An 11,028-nucleotide genomic window follows, 5' to 3' on the forward strand; every position below is an offset into this window, starting at 1 on the left:
CTAAGAGTAGTGAGTATAGTAATTCTCGTTCTATCGATCATATAAGCATAATATGGCTAGTAATATGAGTTAGATTGATAATAATAAGAGTAATAAGTATAGTATTTGTCGTTCTATCGATCATGTAAGCATAATATGGCTAATAATACGAGTTAGATTGATAATAATAAGAGTAATGAGTATAGTAATTGTAGATCTATCGATCATTTAAGCATAATATGGCTAATAATATGAGTTAGATTGATAATAATAACAGTAATAAGTATAGTAATTGTCGTTCTATCGATAATATAATCATAATATGGCTAATAATATGAGTTAGATTGATAATACTAAGAGTAGTGAGTATAGTAATTGTCGTTCTATCGATCATATAAGCATAATATGGTTAATAATATGAGTTAGGTTGATAATAATAAGAGTAATAAGTATAGTATTTGTCGTTCTATCGATCATGTAAGCATAATATGGCTAATAATACGAGTTAGATTGATAATAATAAGAGTAATGAGTATAGTAATTGTCGTTCTATCGATAATTTAAGCATAATATGGGTAATAATATGAGTCAGATTGATAATAATAACAGTAATAAGTATAGTAATTGTCGTTCTATCGATAATATAAGCATAATATGGCTAATAATATGAGTTAGATTGATAATACTAAGAGTAGTGAGTATAGTAGTCCTCGTTCTATCGATCATATAAGCATAATATGGCTAATAATATGAGTTAGATTGATAATAATAAGAGTAATAAGTATAGTAATTGTCGTTCTATCGATCATTTAAGCATAATATGGGTAATAATATGAGTTAGATTGATAATACTAAGAGTAGTGAGTATAGTAATTCTCGTTCTATCGATCATACAAGCATAATATGGCTAATAATATGAGTTAGATTGATAATTATAAGAGTAATGAGTATAGTAATTGTAGATCTATCGATCATTTAAGCATAATATGGCTAATAATATGAGTTAGATTGATAATAATAACAGTAATAAGTATAGTAATTGTCGTTCTATCGATCATTTAAGCATAATATGGGTAATAATATGAGTCAGATTGATAATAATAACAGTAATAAGTATAGTAATTGTCGTTCTATCGATAATATAAGCATAATATGGCTAATAATATGAGTTACATTGATAATACTAAGAGTAGTGGGTATAGTAATTCTCGTTCTATCGATCATATAAGCATAATATGGCTAATAATATGAGTTAGATTGATAATAATAAGAGTAATAAGTATAGTAATTGTCGTTCTCTCGATCATATAAGCATAATATGGCTAATAATATGAGTTGGAGTGATAATACTAAGAGTAGTGAGTACAGTAATTCTCATTCTATCGATCATATAAGCATAATATGGCTAATAATATGAGCTAGATTGATAATAATAAGAGTAATAAGTATAGTAATTGTCGTTCTATCGATCATATAAGCATAATATGGCTAATAATATGAGTTAGATTGATAATACTAAGAGTAGTGAGTATAGTAATTCTCGTTCTATCGATCATATAAGCATAATATGGCTAGTAATATGAGTTAGATTGATAATAATAAGAGTAATAAGTATAGTATTTGTCGTTCTATCGATCATGTAAGCATAATATGGCTAATAATACGAGTTAGATTGATAATAATAAGAGTAATGAGTATAGTAATTGTAGATCTATCGATCATTTAAGCATAATATGGCTAATAATATGAGTTAGATTGATAATAATAACAGAAATAAGTATAGTAATTGTCGTTCTATCGATAATATAATCATAATATGGCTAATAATATGAGTTAGATTGATAATACTAAGAGTAGTGAGTATAGTAATTGTCGTTCTATCGATCATATAAGCATAATATGGCTAATAATATGAGTTAGATTGATAATAATAAGAGTAATAAGTATAGTATTTGTCGTTCTATCGATCATGTAAGCATAATATGGCTAATAATACGAGTTAGATTGATAATAATAAGAGTAATGAGTATAGTAATTGTCGTTCTATCGATCATTTAAGCATAATATGGGTAATAATATGAGTCAGATTGATAATAATAACAGTAATAAGTATAGTAATTGTCGTTCTATCGATAATATAAGCATAATATGGCTAATAATATGAGTTAGATTGATAATACTAAGAGTAGTGAGTATAGTAGTCCTCGTTCTATCGATCATATAAGCATAATATGGCTAATAATATGAGTTAGATTGATAATAATAAGAGTAATAAGTATAGTAATTGTCGTTCTATCGATCATTTAAGCATAATATGGGTAATAATATGAGTTAGATTGATAATACTAAGAGTAGTGAGTATAGTAATTCTCGTTCTATCGATCATATAAGCATAATATGGCTAATAATATGAGTTAGATTGATAATTATAAGAGTAATGAGTATAGTAATTGTAGATCTATCGATCATTTAAGCATAATATGGCTAATAATATGAGTTAGATTGATAATAATAACAGTAATAAGTATAGTAATTGTCGTTCTATCGATCATATAAGCATAATAAGGCTAATAATATGAGTTAGATTGATAATACTAAGAGTAGTGAGTATAGTAATTGTCGTTCTATCGATCATATAAGCATAATATGGCTAATAATATGAGTTAGATTGATAATAATAAGAGTAATGAGTATAGTAATTGTAGTTCTATCGATCATTTAAGCATAATATGGCTAATAATATGAGTTAGATTGATAATAATAACAGTAATAAGTATAGTAATTGTCGTTCTATCGATAATATAACCATAATACGGCTAATAATATGAGTTAGATTGATAATACTAAGAGTAGTGAGTATAGTAATTCTCGTTCTATCGATCATGTAAGCATAATATGGCTAATAATATGAGTTAGATTGATAATAATAAGAGTAATAAGTATAGTAATTGTCGTTCTCTCGATCATATAAGCATAATATGGCTAATAATATGAGTTAGAGTGATAATACTAAGAGTAGTGAGTACAGTAATTCTCATTCTATCTATCATATAAGCATAATATGGCTAGTAATATGAGTTAGATTGATAATAATAAGAGTAATAAGTATAGTATTTGTCGTTCTATCGATCATGTAAGCATAATATGGCTAATAATACGAGTTAGATTGATAATAATAAGAGTAATGAGAATAGTAATTGTAGATCTATCGATCATTTAAGCATAATATGGCTAATAATATGAGTTAGATTGATAATAATAACAGTAATAAGTATAGTAATTGTCGTTCTATCGATAATATAATCATAATATGGCTAATAATATGAGTTAGATTGATAATACTAAGAGTAGTGAGTATAGTAATTCTCGTTCTATCGATCATATAAGCATAATATGGCCAATAATATGAGTTAGATTGATAATAATAAGAGTAATAACTATAGTATTTGTCGTTCTATCGATCATGTAAGCATAATATGGCTAATAATACGAGTTAGATTGATAATAATAAGAGTAATGAGTATAGTAATTGTCGTTCTATCGATCATTTAAGCATAATATGGGTAATAATATGAGTCAGATTGATAATAATAACAGTAATAAGTATAGTAATTGTCGTTCTATCGATAATATAAGCATAATATGGCTAATAATATGAGTTAGATTGATAATACTAAGAGTAGTGAGTATAGTAGTTCTCGTTCTATCGATCATATAAGCATAATATGGCTAATAATATGAGTTAGATTGATAATAATAAGAGTAATAAGTATAGTAATTGTCGTTCTATCGATCATTTAAGCATAATATGGGTAATAATATGAGTTAGATTGATAATACTAAGAGTAGTGAGTATAGTAATTCTCGTTCTATCGATCATATAAGCATAATATGGCTAATAATATGAGTTAGATTGATAATAATAAGAGTAATGAGTATAGTAATTGTAGATCTATCGATCATTTAAGCATAATATGGCTAATAATATGAGTTAGATTGATAATAATAACAGTAATAAGTATAGTAATTGTCGTTCTATCGATCATTTAAGCATAATATGGGTAATAATATGAGTCAGATTGATAATAATAACAGTAATAAGTATAGTAATTGTCGTTCTATCGATAATATAAGCATAATATGGCTAATAATATGAGTTAGATTGATAATACTGCGAGTAGTGAGTATAGTAGTTCTCGTTCTATCGATCATATAAGCATAATATGGCTAATAATATGAGTTAGATTGATAATAATAAGAGTAATAAGTATAGTAATTGTCGTTCTATCGATCATATAAGCATAATATGGCTAATAATATGAGTTAGATTGATAATAATAAGAGTAATGAGTATAGTAATTGTAGTTCTATCGATCATATCTGCATAATATGGTTAATAATATGAGTTAGATTGATAATAATAAGAGTAATAAGTATAGTAATTGTCGTTCTATCGATAATATAAGCATAATATGGCTAATAATATGAGTTAGATTGATAATACTAAGAGTAATAAGTATAGTATTTGTCGTTCTATCGATCATGTAAGCATAATATGGCTAATAATACGAGTTAGATTGATAATAATAAGAGTAATGAGTATAGTAATTGTAGATCTATCGATCATTTAAGCATAATATGGCTAATAATATGAGTTAGATTGATAATAATAACAGTAATAAGTATAGTAATTGTCGTTCTATCGATAATATAATCATAATATGGCTAATAATATGAGTTAGATTGATAATACTAAGAGTAGTGAGTATAGTAATTCTCGTTCTATCGATCATATAAGCATAATATGGCCAATAATATGAGTTAGATTGATAATAATAAGAGTAATAACTATAGTATTTGTCGTTCTATCGATCATATAAGCATAATATGGCTAATAATATGAGTTAGATTGATAATAATAAGAGTAATAAGTATAGTAATTGTCGTTCTATCGATCATTTAAGCATAATATGGGTAATAATATGAGTCAGATTGATAATAATAACAGTAATAAGTATAGTAATTGTCGTTCTATCGATAATATAAGCATAATATGGCTAATAATATGAGTTAGATTGATAATACTAAGAGTAGTGAATATAGTAATTCTCGTTCTATCGATCATATAAGCATAATATGGCTAATAATATGAGTTAGATTGATAATAATAAGAGTAATAAGTATAGTAATTGTCGTTCTATCGATCATATAAGCATAATAAGGCTAATAATATGAGTTAGATTGATAATACTAAGAGTAGTGAGTATAGTAATTCCCGTTCTATCGATCATATAAGCATAATATGGCTAATAATATGAGTTAGATTGATAATAATAAGAGTAATGAGTATAGTAATTGTAGATCTATCGATCATTTAAGCATAATATGGCTAATAATATGAGTTAGATTGATAATAATAACAGTAATAAGTATAGTAATTGTCGTTCTATCGATCATTTAAGCATAATATGGGTAATAATATGAGTCAGATTGATAATAATAACAGTAATAAGTATAGTAATTGTCGTTCTATCGATAATATAAGCATAATATGGCTAATAATATGGGTTAGATTGATAATACTAAGAGTAGTGAGTATAGTAGTTCTCGTTCTATCGATCATATAAGCATAATATGGCTAATAATATGAGTTAGATTGATAATAATAAGAGTAATAAGTATAGTAATTGTCGTTCTATCGATCATATAAGCATAATATGGCTAATAATATGAGTTAGATTGATAATACTAAGAGTAGTGAGTATAGTAATTCTCGTTCTATCGATCATATAAGCATAATATGGCTAATAATATGAGTTAGATTGATAATAATAAGAGTAATGAGTATAGTAATTGTAGATCTATCGATCATTTAAGCATAATATGGCTAATAATATGAGTTAGATTGATAATAGTGAGTGTAATAAGTATAGTGAATGTCGTTCTATCGATCATATCAGCATAATACGGGTAATAATATGAGTTGGATTGATAATAATAAGAGTAATGAGTATAGTAATTGTAGGTCTATCGATCGTATAAGCATAATATGGCTAATAATATGAGTCAGATTCATAATAATAACAGTAATAAGTATAGTAATTGTCGTTCTATCGATGATATAAGCATAATATGGCTAATAATATGAGTTAGAGTGATAATACTAAGAGTAGTGAGTACAGTAATTCTCATTCTATCGATCATTTAAGCATAATATGGCTTATAATATGAGTTAGATTGATAATAATAACAGTAATAAGTATAGTTATTGTCGTTCTATCGATAATATAACCATAATATGGCTAATAATATGAGTTACATTGATAATACTAAGAGTAGTGAGTATAGTAATTCTCGTTCTATCGATCATATAAGCATAATATGGCTAATAATATGAGTTAGATTGATAATAATAAGAGTAATAACTACGGTAATTGTCGTTCTATGGATCATATAAGCATAATAAGGCTAATAATATGAGTTAGAGTGATGATACTAAGAGTGGTGAGTATCGTAATTCTCATTCTATCGATCATATAAGCATAATATGGCTAATAATATGAGTTAGATTGATAACAATAAGAGTAATGAGTATAGTAATTGTAGTTCTGTCGATCATATCGGCATAATATGGTTAATAATATGAGTCAGAGTGATAATACTAAGAGTAGTGAGTATAGTAATTCTCATTCTATCGATCATATAAGCATAATATGGCTAATAATATGAGTTAGATTGATAATAATAACAGTAATAAGTATAGTAATTGTCGTTCTATCGATAATATAAGCATAATATGGCTAATAATATGAGTTAGATTGATAATACTAAGAGTAGTGAGTATAGTAATTGTCGTTCTATCGATCATATAAGCATAATATGGCTAATAATATGAGGTAGATTGATAATAATAAGAGTAATAAGTATAGTATTTGTCGTTCTATCGATCATATAAGCATAATATGGCTAATAATACGAGTTAGATTGATAATAATAAGAGTAATAAGTACAGTAATTGTCGTTCTATCGATCATTTGAGCATAATATGGCTATTAATATGAGTTAGATTGATAATAATAAGAGTAATGAGAATAGTAATTGTAGTTCTATCGATCATATCTGCATAATATGGTTAATAATATGAGTTAGATTGATAATAATAAGAGTAATAAGTATAGTAATTGTCGTTCTATCGATAATATAAGCATAATATGGCTAATAATATGAGTTAGATTGATAATACTAAGAGTAGTGAGTATAGTAATTCTCGTTCTATCGATCATATAAGCATAATATGGCTAATAATATGAGTTAGATTGATAATAATAAGAGTAATAAGTATAGTAATTGTCGTTCTATCGATCATATAAGCATAATATGGCTAATAATATGAGTTAGATTGATAATACTAAGAGTAGTGAGTATAGTAATTCTCGTTCTATCGATCATATAAGCATAATATGGCTAATAATATGAGTTAGATTGATAATAATAAGAGTAATGAGTATAGTAATTGTAGTTCTATCGATCATTTAAGCATAATATGGCTAATAATATGAGTTAGATTGATAATAATAACAGTAATAAGTATAGTCATTGTCGTTCTATCGAGAATATAACCATAATATGGCTAATAATATGAGTTAGATTGATAATACTAAGAGTAGTGAGTATAGTAATTCTCGTTCTATCGATCATATAAGCATAATATGGCTAATAATATGAGTTAGATTGATAATAATAAGAGTAATAAGTATAGTAATTGTTGTTCTCTCGATCATATAAGCATAATATGGCTAATAATATGAGTTGGAGTGATAATACTAAGAGTAGTGAGTACAGTAATTCTCATTCTATCGATCATATAAGCATAATATGGCTAATAATATGAGTTAGATTGATAATAATAAGAGTAATAAGTATAGTAATTGTCGTTCTATCGATCATATAAGCATAATAAGGCTAATAATATGAGTTAGATTGATAATACTAAGAGTAGTGAGTATAGTAATTGTCGTTCTATCGATCATATAAGCATAATATGGCTAATAATATGAGTTAGATTGATAATAATAAGAGTTGTAGCGGCACATGGTTCGCAGCGTTGGTAGAAATTAGCATTGACCGTTTACAGATGTTTAGGTGTAGGCAGTTAAGCCTACCCTAAAGTCTGTAAGTCGGCGAAATTATTTTATGTTTTTTGGACGTGCGTAGCTCAATAGACTACCCTACCATAAACGCTGCCAGCCATGTCCCGTTACGGTTCATTAGGCCACATGGTCAGCGCGGTCCGGAAGGACATTTTCGACTCTCAAATTCTAATTTACAATACTCTTTCCCCCGTCGAAAATGGGAGGACTCTGCGAGGAAAATAACTCCACCCTCAACTGTGTAAGGAGTTACGCCTTCTCCGAAAAGTTTATATATACTGCGGAAGGGCGTCAAAACAGATATAAACAGTCGAGCCTCCGATTCTGCATCATCGAACATACTATACCGATTCCGTAACATTGTATTCAATAGCATTTCTGTAATATCACACATAGTCTCCATAGTTCACATTAAACACCTTACCTCTTGCAAACACACTGTTGCGAGCAATATTTATTCATTTCACACCTAACCTACCTCGCGACAATTGGTGACCCGCGACGTGATCACGGCGTGAGTGTTACGTGATTTAGTGGAAACACAGTGATAAAGTGCAAAAAGACACAGTTAAATATAAGACTTCATACAGACATTTACTTAGTTTACATAGAGACACACATAGTTATATTTAGTTCAATAAGTGCGAATTTAGTGTTAGTGATGGCTAATGAAGATAGAGACGTTTTCTTCAGCCCGCAAAAGAGTGGAAATCAGCAGCAAGGATCAAACCCCTTTGAGGTGTCGAACATCGACCGTGTGGGTATACGTGTCCCACCTTTTTGGTCCAGTAACCCGCTGCTCTGGTTTCATCAATTGGAATCACAATTCGCACTCAACAACATAACTGTGGATTCCACAAAGTACTTTTATGTCACGTCGTTCCTTGATATTAAGTGCTTGCAAGAAGTCGAGGATATTATACAAAATCCTCCTGCCACTGGTAAATATGAAAAAATCAAGGAGGAGCTAATACGGAGGTTATCCAGATCGCAGGAGCAACGGATTCAGCAGCTCCTGGAACATGAAGAAATTGGCGATAGGACACCTTCGCAATTTTTACGCCATCTCCGCAACCTGGCTGGGGATATTAAAGTGCCGGAAAATTTCCTGAGGACGATCTGGATGAATCGACTGCCAGCATCAATGCGGACCATCCTCGCCACGCAGATGGATGCATCTCTCGAGAAGATGGCGGAATTGGCCGATAAGGTCAATGAAATCACGCCTATCGGGAAATGTGCTGCTGTGTCCACGGACACCCGATTCGAGCTATTGTGCGAGCAGATGGCGCGTTTAACACAGCAAGTTGCGGAGCTTGCGAAGCACAGCAATTCCACGCATCCAGGGAGATCCACTTTCCGCGGACGGAAAAAGTGGCGCAACTACGGCCGCAGCTCCAGCCGAGGCAGAAACAACAGCCGCAGCCCCAGCCCGTCGCAGCCAGGTGTATGCTGGTACCATCGCAGGTTCGGGGACAGGTCAACAAGGTGCACCATCCCCTGCACCTACCCGCAACGTCAACAGCAACACCAGGGAAACGAGACCGATCGACCTTAGATGCGGCAGAAGTCGTCGATCCAGCCACGAGCCGCCTATTCTTAAGTGACAAAGACAGTAAGGTAGAATTTTTAATAGACACTGGCGCCGATATTAGCGTTTATCCGCGAAAATTAGTTAAGGGACATCCTCCCAAAAGTACATACACTTTGTATGCCGCGAATGATTCGACCATCTCAACGTATGGCGATATCGTTTTAAATCTAAATTTAGGATTGCGGCGAATTATCAAGTGGAAATTTATAATCGCGGATATCACAAAACCAATAATCGGCGCGGATATGCTTAAGTATTACGGCTTGTTGGTAGATTTAAGGAATAAACAGCTAATCGACACTGAAACAAAATTAACGTCACGAGGAAAACTGGGGATTGCCGATTTAAATTCAGTCAAAACAATTGTCGGTGACTCTCCATACCATAAAATCCTCACAGAGTTCATAGATATCACCATTCCCACACGTACACATACAGGGACAAAACACAACATTACACACCACATTAAAACGACTAAAGGACCATCCGTGTTTTCGAAACCACGTAGGTTAGCACCTGATAAATTAAAAATAGTAAAAGAGGAATTTGAGCATCTTTTGGCCGAAGGTATAATTAGACCTTCGAAAAGCCCGTGGGCTTCGCCTTTGCATTTGGTTCCTAAAAAGGACAAAGGTTGGAGGCCGTGCGGGGATTACCGAGCACTAAATGCACGTACAGTACCTGACCGTTACCCTTTGCCGCATATCGAAGATTTTTCTAGTTTATTACATGGCAAAACCGTTTTCTCCAAAGTAGATCTTGTTAAAGCATATCATCAGATTCCCATAGAACCTTCAGACATAGAAAAAACAGCAGTTACTACCCCCTTTGGTTTGTTTGAGTACGTCAAAATGCCATTTGGTTTGATGAACGCGGCTCAAACATTCCAAAGGTTTATTAATGAAGTATTATTTGGCTTAGATTTTTGTTATGCATATCTAGACGATATCTTAATAGCTTCGCGTAATGAAGAAGAGCATTTAGATCACATTCGCCAACTTTTCAATAGACTTCAAAAATACGGTATCATTATTAATCCTGCTAAATGTACATTCGGTCAAACTTCAATAGATTTTCTTGGTTATACAGTAAATAGTAAAGGTACTGCTCCAAATTCAGAGAAGGTAGATGCCATCAGAAATTTTCCAAAACCTCAAGATATTAAAGAACTCCGACGTTTTTTAGGGATGTTTAATTTTTATCGTCGCTTTGTCCCTAACGCCGCAAAATTACAAGTCCCATTAACAGATTTATTAAAGGGTGCACCTGCTCGTGGTAATCCTCGTATTGCCTGGTCGAAAGAAG

General features: G+C 30.6%; 1 protein-coding gene across 1 annotated transcript; it reads left to right on the top strand.

Moving 5' to 3' along the window:
- The first annotated feature begins 8,790 nt into the window (after nt 1-8,790).
- On the top strand, nt 8,791-9,687 carry LOC143266221 (uncharacterized). Its single transcript, XM_076541821.1, has one exon. The coding sequence runs from the start codon at nt 8,791-8,793 to the stop codon at nt 9,685-9,687; it is 897 nt and encodes a 298-aa protein (XP_076397936.1).
- Nucleotides 9,688-11,028: the final 1,341 nt, after the last annotated feature.

This window comes from Megachile rotundata, unplaced genomic scaffold (genome assembly GCF_050947335.1).
Source record: "Megachile rotundata isolate GNS110a unplaced genomic scaffold, iyMegRotu1 scaffold0096, whole genome shotgun sequence".
Taxonomy (NCBI): Eukaryota; Metazoa; Arthropoda; class Insecta; order Hymenoptera; family Megachilidae; genus Megachile; species Megachile rotundata.

Bases quoted from the DNA above. Each gene is read 5' to 3' on its own strand.
- LOC143266221 (XM_076541821.1), top strand. From the start codon at position 8,791: ATGGCTAATGAAGATAGAGACGTTTTCTTCAGCCCGCAAAAGAGTGGA.